General features: G+C 45.5%; 1 protein-coding gene across 1 annotated transcript in view; it reads right to left on the bottom strand.

Annotated features, from left to right (window-relative positions):
• LOC135391647 (TATA-binding protein-associated factor 172-like) overlaps positions 1-17,812 on the bottom strand; it is an 84,227-nt gene that overhangs the window by 19,097 nt on the left and 47,318 nt on the right. Inside the window, exons 23-28 of the mRNA XM_064621973.1 lie at positions 13,579-13,685; positions 12,833-13,034; positions 10,791-10,939; positions 10,539-10,691; positions 6,611-6,748; positions 4,576-4,727 (exon numbers count right to left, since the gene is read on the bottom strand). Of these exons, the coding sequence (XP_064478043.1) occupies positions 4,576-4,727; positions 6,611-6,748; positions 10,539-10,691; positions 10,791-10,939; positions 12,833-13,034; positions 13,579-13,685 (901 nt within the window). The remainder of the gene's footprint in view (positions 1-4,575; positions 4,728-6,610; positions 6,749-10,538; positions 10,692-10,790; positions 10,940-12,832; positions 13,035-13,578; positions 13,686-17,812) is intronic.

Below are 17,812 nucleotides of genomic sequence, written 5' to 3' on the forward strand. Positions count from 1 at the left end.
CTAACGTACTGGTGCTGATGGCTCTTGCCACAAGAGACTTTAGGCTTACTACGATCAACTTTCGAACAAAGGCCCGAGAGCTTGCAAGGTGCCGAAAATACCATAGGTACACCGTACCTATTAGCCACTCTTTTCAAATTGTGCGATACTCTGTGCACGTACGGAACAACCATACATCTAGTAGAACCCCTCGCCACTTCCCCCCTAGGTTTCCGCACCTTTCCTTTAACCTTTTGGAGAAGGCCTTCGGCTACACTCGCCAACACCCTTGTGGGGAATCCAGCAGCACCCAACCTGTCAACCTGGGCCGTGAAACTCTCCAACAAAACGTGCTCACAAGACTTCTTTAAAGCGGATTCCAAGCAGAGCAAAGCAATAGCGCGCTTCACAGTCTTAGATTGGGCCGAGTCAAAAGGCATCAGGTCCTTCTTTGCCCTCGGGTGGAAGGCCCAACACAAGCGCTTCTCCCCAACACAGATATTAAGGTCCAGGAACTGTATACGCCCATTCGCCTGTAGCTCTGACGTGAACGACAACCCTTTCCCTCCACAGTGAAATTGCTGTAACACACCACTAACAATATTCTCATAGCAATCATCAGCGAGCCGCCCCACAACAACCAGGAAATCGTCAACGTACCGACAAATTCTAAGCACAGACCCATCATCCAGAACAGATCTTACCCCTCTATCCACCGCGGACAGAAAATGTCACACAAAACCGGCGCAACACACGACCCGATGCAAAAACCCCGACGCTGCAAAAACAGCCTATCCTCATGCTGCACTACCGTCGCCCCCAAATAGAACTAAAAAAGAGACATGAAATTATCACGGCAAGCCCAGAAGCATTCTGAAAGGCGATCACACCATTCACCTCAATGCAGTCCCTGACAGCACAAAACAGTTCCTGGTGAGGCACAGAATAGAATAAATCCACCACGTTAAGCATTGCGGGAGCTTGACTTGGGGGACCCCTTCGTGGTGAGGAGTTCTGGTGAGGTCATCGGCTTGCTGGAGGGATTGACATCAGTGGGATATCTGTTCTCCGTGGACGTGGTGGATTTATTCTATTCTGTGCCTCACCAGGAACTGTTTTGTGCTGTCAGGGACTGCGTTGAGGTGAATGGTGTGATCGCCTTTCAGAATGCTTCTGGGCTTGCCGTGATAATTTCATGACTCTTTTGGAGTTCTATTTGGGGGCGACGGTAGTGCAGCATGAGGATAGGCTGTTTTTGCAGCGTCGGGGTATTTGCATCGGGTCGTGTGTTGCGCCGGTTTTGTGTGACATTTTTCTGTCCGCGGTGGATAGAGGGGTAAGATCTGTTCTGGATGATGGGTCTGTGCTTAGAATTTGTCGGTACGTTGACGATTTCCTGGTTGTTGTGGGGCGGCGCGCTGATGATTGCTATGAGAATATTGTTAGTGGTGTGTTACAGCAATTTCACTGTGGAGGGAAAGGGTTGTCGTTCACGTCAGAGCTACAGGCGAATGGGCGTATACAGTTCCTGGACCTTAATATCCGTGTTGGGGAGAAGCGCTTGTGTTGGGCCTTCCACCCGAGGGCAAAGAAGGACCTGATGCCTTTTGACTCAGCCCAATCTAAGACTGTGAAGCGCGCTATTGCTTTGCTCTGCTTGGAATCCGCTTTAAATAAGTCTTGTGAGCACGTTTTGTTGGAGAGTTTCACGGCCCAGGTTGACAGGTTGGGTGCTGCTGGATTCCCCACAAGGCTGTTGGCGAGTGTAGCCGAAGGCCTTCTCCAAAAGTTAAAGGAAAGGTGCGGAAACCTAGGGGGGAAGTGGCGAGGGGTTCTACTAGATGTATAGTTGTTCCGTACGTGCACAGAGTATCGCACAATTTGAAAAGAGTGGCTAATAGGTACGGTGTACCTATGGTATTTTCGGCACCTTGCAAGCTCTCGGGCCTTTGTTCGAAAGTTGATCGTAGTAAGCCTAAAGTCTCTTGTGGCAAGAGCCATCAGCACCAGTACGTTAGCTGTGCGGTGGGGGTAGTTTACGAGATCCCACTCACATGCGATAGGGTGTACATTGGCCAGACTGGCCGGTGTGTTAACGACAGGGCCCGAGAGCATGAAAGGTCTTTGTCTAGTGCGGACACGCGTCATTTGCCTATGCATGTTACCAAATGTAAGTGTACTCCGCTATTTAGTCAGACTATCGTGCTATCTAGGAGCAGAGATAAGGGTGCGCGGGAGTTATCTGAAGCGTTTTTTATCGGGGATAGAGGCGGTAGGTGTGTGAGCCAAACTTCTGTGTCTTTGTTATCGGGGGAGAGGAGGATGTTGTCGCGGCGGTAGTGATTGTGTCTGTCTGAGCGTCTGCGCTTTTGGACCAAGGTGGGGTGACTCAGTTGGCGGCTGTGCGCCTGCGTACTGGTTTTTGTGTTATTAAACTGTTCGTAGGAGTCAGCGCCTGTCCTGTCCTCTCTTCTTCCGTCGTGTCTTCTCGCGCTGTGTTTTGGATCTTCATGTATAGTCACCAACGTGCCCAACAGCGAGTCCACCTAAGCAATGAGTCAGTGTCTGGATAGTCCAATGACATGCACACCGGGGGCTGTGTGTGCATTGCGCAGAGCCCACCCCAGATGGTGAAGGCAAAGGCACCGCATGGGAGGGAGTACCGTATTTGCTTGAATGCAAGACAACTCCCCTAAAAATAATCGCAAAAATAGGCAGAAAAAAAAAATAATGACAAAAATTGCCACCTAACATACTTTATTAAGAGCAGTCGACTTTCATCTATGTCAGAATCACCACTGTTCTTCTTGTCTGAGTCGTCCCACAGCAAGTCGTCTTCAGTCCCATCCATCGCGTTCGGGATGCTGTATTTCTTGAACGTGTACACTATGATGTTCTCGGGGATTGCCCTCCACGCGTAAAAATCCTACTTGGCGCAGAGAGGCACACTTCAGACGTCCGGTAGGGGTTAGGTCCTTCTCGTGTTAGCTTGCCGTCCACTCTTTGGCTCACCAAGGGTTTTCCTCATGCTGGAACAGTAGAAGATTTCTTTCTGTTGCCCAAGCCATCTTTGTACGTTTGCCTCGGAAACACTGCCCAACTTGAACGTTGTTGTTCGTGGTTTCAGTTGCTTCGATCACCTTCCACTTGAATTCGGCAGAGTAGAAAACACGCAAGGAGGCTATCACGAAACGCACATGCAAACGCAACTAGCACCGAAATACACGAGGCACAGCTGACAAGTGAGGGAGAAGTAAGTCACGTGGGCTCTCCTCCTCGCCTTTCATTCTCTTCCTTTTGTCTGGCATTTGCACTCTCTCCCTTGTCTGGCAGAAGGCATGGTTCCAATTGCAAGACGACCCCCCTTTTAGGGGCACCGTGTTTTGGAAAAAAACTCGTCTTGCAATCGTGCACATACGGTACTTAACTGGCAAATAGACTGTGACGGCTGAAATGCTTGGCATCCAGTTCTTTTTTTTCTTTAAATTCCGCGTTAGCGCCGCGAAGCAACTGTGGCTATGAGCGGCATACAGATGTGGAGAGATGGAGAGAGGATAGGATGAAGGAGTGGGGGACAGGGCGGTTAGTGTGCATCCGGGGCAGGCTTCAGGGGGAACTGTGCCGACATTCGTCTGGAAAGTCTTCGGGAAAACCCAGGGAAAACCTCAGACAGCACAGCCGGTGATAGGATTCGAACTCATGTCACTTCCCAGTCTCGGCATGGAAAGTGATCGTCTTAACCACTATGACATGGGAGCTGCATCCAATTCTCCAGACACCAGCAAACTACTGCGTCTGCACTGCAAGACCAATCTGAACTACACCTCAGTATCTCGAGTGAGTTTCTTAAAAGCGGCATTTGTGAACACGACGGGAGGTGCTCCAGCCATTACATTATGTGACAGCGGAGATAACCGCTGTCACGTGAGAGAGCAACAGCATTGACACAAAAGATAGCTTGAATGCTAACACTCAATGCGCATCCCTTTAGCATCGCGGAAAGCGGAGGTTCAAGGCTGAACCTGCCTTAACCTTCTGCCACTGAGCCTGCTTACAATTAGCCACCTGTCATGGTTTGCCTGCCTAAGGGCTGGTTAAGCCAACTCAACAATGTGATAGCACCAAGGGTGATATGTGGATGCCACGAGCAAACCATAACTTTTTGTGTCTGACGTGCAACCTTCTTGCATCCATCATCGAGCTCAAGATGTTGCTGCACATTATGCTGTACTGACTCTAAGCCATGTACCACATACGCATGGTACATGAGTTAGAGTCAGTCCATAACGTGTAAAGCCCCTGTCTGTGGCGGTCACTGCATCAACTACATTGTCTGCCCTTGAGGAACTTTACAATCAGTAGGGTACACCTGAAACTGTAACAGTGTAAATTGTCTTACTGGAGTGTCAACCTTTTCCGCATCCTTTCAAAGTTGATGCTTTCCTACATCTATGACTATGAAAATGTGTACTTGCTGTATGTGCACATTGCAGTAAACCGGGTTGCTTGAAGTCATTATTCGATTTGATATTCCAAATTTTTACTATTCGCACAGTTATAAGGCTCAATCGTTGCAAAATGCAAAAATGCACTTACTTCATCCGCTCTGTAGGTGGTCCGGTGTAGTGAAGTGGGTTGAGATACTTTGAGCTGACAAACTTCTCTACTTCATAGACCCAGTGTCCAGTCAGGGTCGGCGGGCAGATGACCAGCGAAGGCAGTGGCTTTGAGTCTGGCTGGCCACTCTCCTGAAATAAAGCACTAGCATATAAGAGGCTTGTCTATTACACACATAAGAGGCAGCCAAATATGTAGAGAGCCTCGTGTTTAAGGGTTAAATACTTTAGGTAAAGCCAGAAAAGCCGCTAAAGAATCAGAAGACGCGGGCGGGCTGGTGGATGAGATCCAAAAACACGCTTGCCAAAGTGTAAATTCAGCCAATACACAGTACACGGGAGAACACTATGCACTGCACATCTGGCACAGCCGCTATGCGGCTCATGTTAATACAAAACGTGAAAAGCACCATCTTTAATCTTCTACCTGATGTCACCCACTTTTACCCTACATATCCTGGTGCATCTAACCACGAACTACTAGATTATAGCGACTATGTCATAATCGGCAAACCCAATGAGGAGCCTGTCCGCACGATCCGCAGGGGCGTTACTCATCCGCCCGCGAGGTCTACATCACGATTGGATTATGGAAATTTTAATTTTGAACGCGCAGAAGTGGACGTACGACTACCGTAGCAGACGGCAGTAACAACTCCTATGAAAACGCGTAGCATGATGATGTTAATCAACTTGAGAAGGAGGCAAGTCTCGCGGGACAACCACCGCTTGTACAAAAAGATGAAGATAAGCTCAACTACAGAATACTGTAGAAATTGAGGAAGCAATAAACGAGCCAATGAGAAGCGCCACCGCTAGCCTCCAAATGCGACGCTGGGAAGGGGTCCCCATGACATGGTCGCTATAATCTAGTAAGTCGTACACCTAACATAAAACCTGTGAGGCTGTTTAGCAGGTTTCTCACAAGCAGTGGGAAAGTTGTGCAGTGCTCGGAAACCCGAGAAACTGGTAGGTGTTTATGACACTCTGACAACAGACGCGGTTTGATTGTAAATAGTGCAATGGGGAAGGATGTGCCCCATACACAGTCGACATTCTCAAGTGTTAGGGGGACTCAATATTTTTCACCAGAGCTTTGGTGACGCCGACACGAGTCAGGAATCAACTGACAGCTCCCACTCAACAGGACATATAGAGCCCAATGTTTTAGATGGTGAAACACTTTCAAAATGCAAATTCAGCCACCAATAAAGGCATGGAACAGAGGAGAGTGCTAGGCACTATGCGTTCAGCATGGCCAGTCTGCACCTCATATTCATCTGAGATGCTAGACATACTTTTCTTTAAATTATCGCCTTAAAATCAGCTCTTCCGTCCGATATCGCCCGATTTTACCCTATTTTTCAGTTCCAACAAGAAGTTGGTAATTTTCAGAACACAGTAAAGCACACAGATTACGATCTAGGATACAATAATAACTTCAATTGGAAGACAATTGCGAGTCGCCACTCAAACATGTGTCGACGATTTACCCGTGGACAACATGCATTCTAATGGACAACACAGTTCTGACGGAGGAAACAATATTGACTACGGCACTGGATGACGAACAATGGATGAAGCCGCTGATTTTCAGATGTGCGGAGCCGCACGTAGCATCAGCTGTTATGTCGTTTCATGTTGCTTATGTATTTTATGGCACAATGCTGTGCCAATCTAGAGCTAGATAGAATGCTTTCATGCTCTCAACAAATGAGCATGTTCAGCAATGTCAAACTTACCGATCTACCTATTCTGTTGACGTAATCCCGACAGGCAACCTCATGGAAGTTCATGCATAACGATACTTGTTTCTGTCAACATCGTTATAAATGGGCTCGACTGTAATATGGTTGCAGGTAAAATTCTACTAAAATTTTTACGGGCACAATGAAAAATTATTTTTGCCCCCCATTTTCAGAAAACAGGTCAACCCCAAAAACACAAGTGCTGATGCATAAACAGCACTTTTCGGGCAGCAACATTAAGAAAAGAGGTACCAAAAAGAGTTTAACCTTATAAGCTTGTTCCCTGAGAAAATGATCCTGTGCCAAGATACAGATGGACTGCAACGTCTTTCCCAAGCCCATGTCGTCACACAGAATTCCATGCAATTTGTACTTGTTGAGGAATGCCAGCCAGTTCACACCTTCCTGCATACGGGAAATACAAAGAGATCAACAACAACACAGTGGCAACATCAAACAAGCTGCAAACTCACATCTCTGGAAGTCCTGCTTAATTGATCACCCAGAATATCGGGAGTGAAAGCGTAAAATATTTTGACTGAACAGTGCCTTGTCACTGTGCAATTCAATTTCCAAGAATGGTCGCCTCAAAAAAAAAAAAAAGAAAGGAAAGAAAAAAGAAAGCAGACTAACACAATAGAAATGAGACGCATCTGTTTGTCTGTCTGGCTACATCGGAGGTAGTTCCAATGGATAGTCAGGGTCCAAGATGAACGAACACAATGAAGTACATGCAGTGAAGTTTTCATGCAGTGGACTGCATTCCATCAGGTGAAATGCAGTTCACTGGATGAAAGCTTGTGTCAATAACCGGTTACTGCGTGTACTCCATTGTGCTTGATTTACGAGTGAACGAAACCACAATTTAAGGTGACCATAAAGAGATTCCCGAAAAAAAAAAAAAAAAAAAAACAAGTTCTCGGCAGAGAATAGCTCTCAAGGAGGATCTTTATCTGAAATGTATGCAATTTTTGCCATGTCACGTTCAACGAAGGCAGAGTTCGTGCTCAAAAAGGCGTCAAGTGGATGCCTGATAACTAGGGGTGTGCAAATCCGAATATTTTAAGTCGAATCGAATATCGAATCGAATGAGGGAAAAAATTCCGAATACCGAATCGAATATTGAATATTCGTGCAAAATTTACAACATGTGACTTTCGCACTAAAAGTTTCCATTTTGTAGCTTATGGCTTTAATGTAATTTTTCTGGCATTAACTGTCACAAAAGGGACATGCAATTCTTCTGTTTACAGCCCCTACTCTTTAATTTTACATGATAGTGCTTCCTGCTTTTCAGGTGAGCCTTCACTTACTGGAGTACTGGAGTGGTTACCTTGACTTCAAAATTTTATGTCAGGCAGTAGCATGTTATACGGATGAGACTGTAATTGTTTCAGACAACCACAGGCCATTTGTGAAACAAATGAATTGGCATCCTGCCTGAGCTTTGCCATGAACACCTTTTAGTTTCTTTGCACTACTAGGAAGTTGCACTACTGAAATTTTAGACATAAAGGACATCTTTAAGGCACCCTTCTTGTTCGTGGGCTGTAGTGATTATTCAAGAGTCCTAATTTTTTAAAGGCAACCTCACAGACATCAAATCAAAGTCCCTCGTCGGCACCGCTAAACTGCATATGGGAGGTGCGCCGCCCCTTCCGCAGACGATGTCTACAAAACTAACTTTGGATAACGTTATCTTGAACTAAACACCGTCCAGCCTGTGTTGGTCCTGCAGCAAGGGCAATTTCGTAAAGGAGGCTTCACCTCATGCACGGAAGCTACAGGTGAAGCCCACTTTCGGGTTGTATCGCACATATTCGTGGAATAGTCGAATATTCGAAAAATCGAATATTGGATATTCGATTCGCGAATCGAATAGTTCGAGCGTTTGATATTCGATTCGAGTTCGAGAATTCGAATATTCGCACACCCCTACTGATAACCCCTTCCACCCTGCAAGTGGCCTGAAATCACATGCACCATTTGCTCACTCCAAGATTGCACAAAGGTAGATCACCTGCAATGGAGGTCATTTGCTTGTAACGTCGCAACTAGCTTCTCCGTCTCATCAGCAACAATCAGGTCGCAGCAGTCCCTCTTTTTTTTTTTTTTTTTTTTTGCTGTTGTTTTTCATTAACATTTATCTCCGTTATTCTTGCAGGAATGCATTACATAGGCATCCCCATGTTTTGAGGGTCTCTTGTTGGTCCCTTTAAGCTCTTCTTTTCAAGGAGTACGGCAATGCAGACAGGCCTCAGATTGGTTTCCTCAAAGGATATGCCGTGATTATTGGACTAATCGTTTGAGGACACCAATGGGAGGCCGCTCCACGTTGTCAGCCTTATTGAGAGGGAGAGGGAAAGTGTACGTTGCAGTTTCTCTTGTTCATAAATAACGAACGACTCATGAATCCCGTTCCTTTTGTGTTGGTGTCAATGTAACAGCAGGTGCATTATTTTCATAAAAAAAAAAGGTGCTGCCCCATTTTATCTTTTTCACCAAGGGCATGCAACAGAAATGACAGAAAGGTTCTGACAGGTGCAGTCACCCCTAGGCCTGAAAACAATGCGAGGGTGCAAGTGCTGTCTGCTGTGTAGTCTCCTATTGGGCGTCGTTGGGCTTCACTTCCCACGTAGCTTGTACGCTGTTCACGGTTGTTTGCGGTCGCTATGGCAGCACGTACTGCAGTTGTGGTGCTTTGGATCCTTAATACAGATTCGGAAGAGGCAGCAACTGCAGTCGTAGCGCTTGGCAAATGGTTCCACTACATATATCATGAAAGCACTGCACAGCACTATGCTAACAGAAGCACATGTTTTGCTTGCCATCATGCCTGGTCGATCTGATTAATCCGAGCAATGTTTGAATATTCACTGCTTACTGAAGACTATAAAATAGCAGAAAAAGGCTACACACAAGGTGAAACTGCACTAACTACCGGGATCCTCCTTCTCAACCTCCTCCTTGACAACAGCTTTCCCATTTTCATCAAGAATCTAATATGCGCGCACGTTCCACAGCCACGTTGCCATGTGTGTCGTCTGCTAGTACTGCCCTGCCCCCTTGCACTTACTCTACAGATGGTGCAGCGGTTTGCGGATTTGGTGCAGAGCAGTTTGGTGCAGGAGCAAGTTGCACTGTGAAACGAATACGAAGGTGCAGGAGAAAACAAGCAAAAAAGAATGCAAAGTGCAGGTCTCTCACACCGGGTGCAACAAGTGCAGGAGAAAATAATGCACCTAACAGCATTGACTCCACATTGAGAAATCTTTGTGCTTTAGTGCCGATCTGGGTGTCAGTTTGGTATACAGCATCACAAGCGCTTTTACCACAGACTCATTAATTACCACGTGAGATCCTGCACGCACCATTTATGATCCAATGTAGATCACATCAATTCATTTACCGTAATTTCTAGCCCATAATGCACATAGCATACCGCAGAGTTTGACCTCCAGGCCCCTCCTGCACGTCACACGCTGTATTTGTTGTCGCGGCAGCAAGTTCTGATCCATAGGTTAGAGGGTTTGTCAGGGACAGCGAGAAACGAGCAGCTTGGCACAGTGAGGTACAAGTTACACTTAAACATGTCGACTTCCCTGACGGATGTTAAACACGGTGCTTATTGTATTAACACTGTGTAAAGCATTATCACGTAATCATTCATCCCAACGCGACGATTCTTCGTTTTCTGAACATAACCACAGATTAGCTGAGCTTGCACGTGTTATATGTAGGGCCTGACTTTTTAGGGTTAAACCCGTATCCGCCCGATACTTACCCCCCGAACGAAATCTGTAAAGTTCGGGTTTAACCCGAATCTACCCGAAAACATCCGGGTCACGTGGCACACTCGTAAGCGTGCATTAAAATAAAGTTTGATAACATTGCTACACATTAGTTCCATGTTAAGACAAATTTTTATTAAACAAAAAAAAATCACCTGAATACACCCGAATTCCTGACGACAGAATATGCCGTAACGGGATTTAACCCGAATACACCCGAATTTTCAAATGAAAAATATCACCCGATATTTACCCCCCGAATTTGGCCAAAAATAAAACCCGAAAAGGTCAGGCCCTAGTTATATGCCAGTGCAATTTTTGGTTGGTGCATGTTAATGGTTGGAAATTAAGGCAATTCAAGCAATACACTGTGCTCCAAGTGCACATTCAAAGGGGGTCTGCACCTGCTGATATGAGCGAAGTTGAGCACTGATCGGGATAGAAAGCTGGAAGTTGTCGGCGTGTTTGGCGTTCATGAGCTGCTCCAGAAAGTGTTTCTCCTCGATGCGTTTTGCTTCCAAGTGTGCAGGTAAATTCAACGGCTCATGTATGCCGCCCTGAAGGAGAAAAAAAAAGTTGGTTTTAAACAACCTACATTGAATGTTGCGCAGGTCAGTTTCCATCAGCGAGTTGAATCAGCGGATAAAAACACTTACGTCGAGAGGCATGAGGCGCACGAGGGCTGCAAAACAGTGGGTGGCCAGGAGGCGGACGGCTTCGTTGTTGTCGCTCATTCTTCCAAGCATGGGAACCACTAGAAACACTATGTAAGGCACCAGGTCCAGCCCAAGGTTATCAATCACACCTGGCATTTACGAGTCAAGGGCTAGTAATGTAACAAGGGCTCAGTAACCTACAATATCTACCATCATATTGTATCTCATGTTTTTGCATTGTGTCTATGTTGTTCTTAGCAGGCTACTGTATATATTGTTGTTTCTTATGCCTGTTATACCCACTCCACCCATGTGACGCCCTCTACAGGGGGTGTTGGGTGTCAATAAATTGAAAAAAAAAGGGGCTTAACCCTCAGCATGTGAAATATCTTAGCGTGTGAAACCAGGGGTGTCTACCAAATCGACGCCTCCAAATTCCCTGACTTTTCCAGGTTTTCACCGACTATTTCGAGGCAGTTCCCTGACCAAAACGAAAAGTTAGCTTGGTGCCTCCTGCTACATTTTCATACAGATCCCTCATAAAACAAATCATTTATTGAATATTAGTGAGGCAGCCTTACTTTCCTGCCTCTGAGCTTGTCGTATTGGCTAACAGCTACTTGCAGGCAACGTTGCTGTGGCGTGGCCACTCAATCACTGATTTGATACATATAGTCGTCGCAAATGTGTGAGATTTTCCCAGACGTCAGCTGCATTTTGACAAATTCCCTGACAATCGCGAGTTTTCGAGATGCATCAAAATTCTCCGATAATTCCCGGTTTTGCAGGTTGGTAGACACCCTGGAAACTGAGGTGGTTGCAAATGGTAATTAGAGCCTGAAGTTTTCGGGAAATATTTTTTTCCAAATTCGGGGGGGAAAATCGGGGAAATAAACATGTGCTTTAAATTCATGCAAATTCGGGTAGGAATACTTCCACTATGCAAAATTCAGGGAGAAACCGGGCTCTATTACTCAAACAAGTTGTACTGGTTTGCTGCAAACGGGGTTGTAATTGTGTTTTTCTTGCAAACAAGCTATTGTGCGTTCCTACAGATGTTTCAGTGAGGGCAATTTGCCAGGTAAAAATCGGGTTTTATTCTAAAGTGGCAACCTTCAATTCGGGGTGCAAATTCGGGGAAGGATCCCTAAACCCTAAAACTTCAGGCTCTAGTAATAGTCAACAAAATGTATGTCTTCAATACACAAAAGTTGTCCATTTGAAAATACAGGCGAGAGAAGGAGAGAAAGAAAAACCATAGGCACTTGATGTTTTCCAAGCATACCTGAGAAATGGCTGAAATGACATTAAAATGCCCTTATGTCAAATAGTGCCACTAAATATAAGGTAACCTATTCAGTGACTCCAATGGCAAATTAGCTCTAGGCAAGGATGGAGATTAGTGCATTACACGGATGCTTCGCGAAAGACAGCTGTGCGGTGGATGCGGTTTGACAGATTTCCTTCAGTCTTTCCACCCTTCCTTGTCGCAGGGGTTGGCAACCTGTGATGCGAGGTAATCTCGACACCAATGGAAACGATCCAACCAGTCAGCAAGGTATCACTTTTCTTGCTCAGTTATCGATTACTGGGCCCAGAAATGCGGAGTTTTTCGGATAAATCTGAATTGCTTAAAATTCTACTGGTGTACATTTTTTGGATAAATCCAAAAACCCAGAACCCTAGAGTTAACTCAGTTACTTGTAAATTCTTACTGAGAAAATGTTCAACAACTCTAATTAATATTTCGCTTTTCCGAATGAGCAGCTGCTTTTTGAAGTCACGCAGAAATACGTATGGAACACTAAACTATGGCGTCTAGAGAGTAACAAGCTGTGTTTTAGGAAACCACCAAATGGTCATTCAACAGTAATTTTCGTAGTACAGTGAACCGACTTAGTCCCTACATAAGGCTGCAATTTTATACAACGTGAATATGATGCACATCCTCTATAACAAATTTATTTCGTTGATTCCCTAGTTTCGTTGTAAAGGAGTTCGACTGTTGTTGATCAGAGAGAAAAACCCAATGTTATGGATACAGGCAATGGCTTCGATGGCACCTTGACGTTGAGTATCTGCATGCGAAGCCCCGATCCTGCCTAGCACCTCCCCAAGGATGAGAGTCATAGTGGGGACAGTTAACACTTTGCTCAGCATGCCCAGACAACGAGCAGCCATGTGGCGTACCGCTGTGTGACTGTGGTCCAGTGTTACGCACAATGCTGGGAGCACTTCTGCTACCTGAAACACACAAAGTGCAGCCAGAAAATGCAGTGCATTCAGAGAGAGATATTCCCATTTGTTGGTGGTAAATGCAGTATGTTAGAGCCTTGTAATTTTGGTGTCAGACCCAGTAAAACCCATCTTATCCCTCCCCCCAGGTTTGAATCATCCTCACTTGAAATAACCCCCCCCCCCAAAAAAAAAAAAAATTAAATAAATAACGAACTTCAAACAAACATGCCAATACTGGCACTTGATGTTCATCTGATGTGTGAGAAACAAATTCTTGAATCTTAATTACAGCTGAAAATCTGTTGTTCCACCCAATATCGTCCAATTTTACCTAACTTTCCTGCTCCTAAAATAACACTCGATTTTTGCCCTTCCTCCCTCGATTTAAAAACAAAAGTAAAACCCCAAAACACAAAAGCTCTATGTGTGACACGTATGCGACTGTTCCAAGGAATTTCTTCCAAGGATAGAGCATACATAGCTGATGTGACAGCAACCATATTCGTCACTCCACTTTCTAAAACAGCACGAAAAAGTTTTTAATTTGTACCTTGGAATGGAGCTGCAGGTGCAAATTCGGACCAACTACTTCCAAAAGTTGAAGTCCTGTCACAAGCTGCTGAGACAATTCATCCTGGTTTCTTGCTGTTGAGTCAACTGGACAAGCATGTTTCCAGAGATTAATAATTTTTACAATCACTACAAGCAGTCCTTACTTTAAACGAGCAACAACAACAACAACGACTTTGTTTTGGCAATGATGAGTGAAAGTGTGCAAAATTTTCCCTTGCCCGTCCGGGGTATTCTCATTTATAACAACGGCGCTTGGCAGAGAGAGGAGGCGTTAACTTTCAACAGGCACTGCAAGTCGTATTAACAGGAAAACAGCAGTGCGCGAGCAGACGCAACTTAGACGAGAACGTGTAAGCACTAAGGTGCACAAGATGTCACTGACAACCTCATGCAAGACAACAAAAACAAGGAATCAGAAGACGAACGGTCATTACAGATGCGGAGGTAAGCATCGCCTGCCATGCTGCAGTTTTCCGGACTCCACTGTGCGCAATTTTTTACACAAAGAGGAGTATATGGAGAGAGTTTGTTTCTCGAAGAAGAAACACACAAAGAAAAGTAGACAGACCAAGTGGACAGGACAGGCCGTACAAGACCCTCATGGTCTATAAGAACACTACGAGTTGGTCAAAGTTCACCTGAATGGCCAACCCATATGGATGAGAGATTCGGGTGCCAGAGTTAAACCTCGATTTAATGAAGTCTCCATGCAACGAATTTCTCCAAGTAACTTTTTTCCTGTAACCAGTTTCCTGACAGCCGTGTTGTTTAGCTTCGGTACAACGCAATCTATTCAGGTGACCTGTTTATCTAGAGCAGAGCACCTAGATTTCCGCGATTCTGCGAAATTTCACGGAATTGGCTATGTCTCATGGAATACAGTTTCCTGCAGAATCGTCAGTCTTTTTTGTGGAATATTCGGTGTATTATAGAATTATAGGCATTCCTTGGCTTGGTGTTACCACTCTGCAAGTTGGCTTCACCTCAAGCTTACTGGAGTGTCACTTTACATCAAATTAGGTTAGTCTCGGTTAGTTTGTCATTGTAGGTTAACTATTTTTCTATAGCTTTCGCACTCATCAATGCGCCGTCATACACCACTAGAAGTTTGTCAGTTCCATAGACATGAGTTGCATGTGCATATCCCCTTTTCGTTTATCTGCACAAACCCTGTGTAAGTATCTCTTACGGTAAACTTAGATTCGCTTATATACTTCTGTTCGTTTGTGTGATCGTGGGAGAATGCTGAAACTTCGTTTTTTTATTGTTTTCTATTGCCCGCAGAAGACCACAGAGATGTAAAGTCCCACTTCGCAGAAAATTTTATTTTCCGCCGCACAAAGCTAGGGGCTTTGTGTATAACGAAGGCATTTGACCCAAGCTCTCCACGTTATGAAGCATCCCGTGTGGAGAATTGAGAACAAGAGCATACCTTTTGTTCTGCGAACGTTTTGTGCGGAGCCCCGATTTGCCCAAGGCCAAAAGGAAAGAAGGCAAGGGGACTGCGCCAACACGCTCTGCCCTGCTTCCCCTTCCCCATTTTGCAGGCCTCTTCCCTCTTCCCGTCTTCGCTACGTGCATTCTTTCTTTTTGTGTGGCGACTTCCACATTGTGACATTATGGCGCTTGCAGACTCTGGTCACGTGCGCAAACGGAAGACTCTTTCAATGGATGCGAAGGTGGGAATCACCAACGCCGTGAGTAGCGGCGAAAAGAAGAAGGATGTTGCTGCAAGGTACGGCATTCCAGCAGATACGCTGTCTACGATTCTGAAATCCAAGTACAGCATCCTTGATGCTGTCGCCTCAGGAGCCAGCACCACACGGAAAAGACAAGCTCAAGCTGACAATTTACGAAGACGTGGACAAGGCAACCTTTACATAGTTCATGGGGATGGTGTCGAAAAGAGTTCCATCTACTGGTGCCATTGTTCAGCGTCAGGCATAGCCCAGCGTTTCGGGCATTCGAAATTCACGATCACAATCATCTGGTGAGGCGCGATTTCGGGCCCTGCTACGAACTCACGTGAAGGTCGATATGGCATATCAGTAGAGCCTGAAGTTTTCGGGAAATATTTTTTCCTACATTCGGGGGGTAAAAATCGGGTAAATAAACATGTGCACTAAATTCATGCAAATTCGGGTGAAAAAACTTCCAGTACGCTAAATTCGGGGAGAAATCGGGTTCAGTTATTCAGACTAACTGTAGCGGTTTGGTACAAACGGTGATGTAACTGCATTTTTCTGCCAAACAAGTAAGTTAGTGCATTCCTACGGACATCCCAGTGAGGGCAATTTGCCGGGTAAAAATCGGGTTTCACCCTAAAGAGGCAATCTTCAATTCGGGGTGCAAATTCGGGGAAGAATCGGGTAAAACCTTAAAACTTCATGCTCTACAGTAAGGTCGATCATTAAGGCCATGGGTTTTCTGTGATTCCTCAAAATTTCACGGAATCTGGAATCCATCGCGTAATCCTTCGTTTGGCACGGAATTTCACGGAATCGCTTATTTTGCTCGAAATATTGTGGCGTTTACGTAGAATTCCGCAGAAATCTGATTGAATCGGCGGACGCAACTGGTACGACGTCGACAGCTATGGCGTATTCCATTGGGCGAGCAGATTTTGCCCCGCGCTGGGTGGGGTTTGAGTGCATGCTCCCGGCACGGTGACGCGGATTTGCTTCATCAATGGAATGCTAACAATAGTTCGACGTACAAAGCACGCGATGCAGATAGTGCGTGAGCCCATGCTTTCCCGGGTTAGCTTTGGTCTCGTGGGTAAAAAATTATTGCTCTTTCGAGCAAACGTTTTGCTCTTGCTCCGCCAATGAAACATTCAGCGTCTGACACGATTCTGCCAATGGAACAGTTTTTGTCCCTTCCTGGGGCAAAAATTTGACTCAGCTCTGCCAATGGAATGCGCCATTACTACGACGTTCAGCGTCGCAGGAGAAGTATTGCACGCTCACGTGAAATAACATTAGATAAGAGCGCGTTCCCAACTGCTCCAAGTTACAGGGACCCTTCTACATATTTTCTCGCGTATTTTGCACCATCGGATAATTTGCGCATCGCATATTTTTTTTAGGACACGAAACCAAAAAATCCCGTAATATGCGCAACCGTGTTTTCGTGCGCGGATATCTGGCACGCGAGTCTCAGCGACCATGGTGATTACCTTTCGCAACGCCAACTGTGCTACTGAAGTTATATTGCGGTGATTTTGTCTGATTTGCGCGCACCTTTGAGTGATGGTCCGCTGACGCAATGGACAATACTGTCACTCGAACTACGGAACACGGAAAGAAACAATGGACCCAGCAATTCTTTCCGCAAACCTTACAGCATAACATGACAAGTTTGCGAACATAGCGTGCTTTCGGTTCCCAAGAGCGGACTAGTGGCGTCTTCCAGCAGCGTCTCGACGTATTTCACCGGTATATGAGCGGTAGTGGGCCGCCGTTTTGCCTCCAGACCGCCGGCAGTTGCGCGGTACTTGGGTTCTTCTTTTGCGCTTGCGCAATGCAGTGAAAACGACAGTATCGGCCGTACAGAGAGCCTATATGACCCGCATACTAAAATTTTAAAATTTTGCGTCGTTTGAATACCGTAACGAACGTTCCCGCACAAATTGCTCACCCATAAATCTTACTATTTTTAGGGAGAAAAAGTGCGCAAATGATGCGAGCAAATACAATAATTGAGCTTTGAAACCGAATTAGGGTGTTTGCTCAGAATCTAGCATCTATTTCGATCAAGTATTTTTTTTTGCAGACGCTGAAATATCTTTTAGCAGGTATAAAATGATTGTAGCTGACAACAGCACTCGCTGTCAGAGGAGATCACAAGGTATCATGTAATGCTGAAGTTTATAAAATACATTTTGTACCCACATTAACCAAGAAAATAGTGTTTCCCGCTTCAAGCAGCCACTGGCTCCTTGCCGCGAAAAATCGCGGAACTTACAAATCAGTGCCGCAGAATTTTGAATTTGCCGCAGCAGAAAACCAAGGGCCTTATCGATCATGCCACGTATTAGTGCACTCACCGGATAACACCACCCTTGTAAACAGAGCAGGTGTGATGTTATCTGGTGAGTGCTTTCAAATGCTGAACTTGCACTGTTCAGGTAGCTGTGCCGTTGAAATGAGTGTTTCAGAGTTATGGTGCCTGCAGCGCTCGACACTCTTCGATGGGTGATGCTTTGCACA

The sequence above is a fragment of the Ornithodoros turicata genome, chromosome 4 (assembly GCF_037126465.1).
Source record: "Ornithodoros turicata isolate Travis chromosome 4, ASM3712646v1, whole genome shotgun sequence".
NCBI lineage: Eukaryota > Metazoa > Arthropoda > Arachnida > Ixodida > Argasidae > Ornithodoros > Ornithodoros turicata.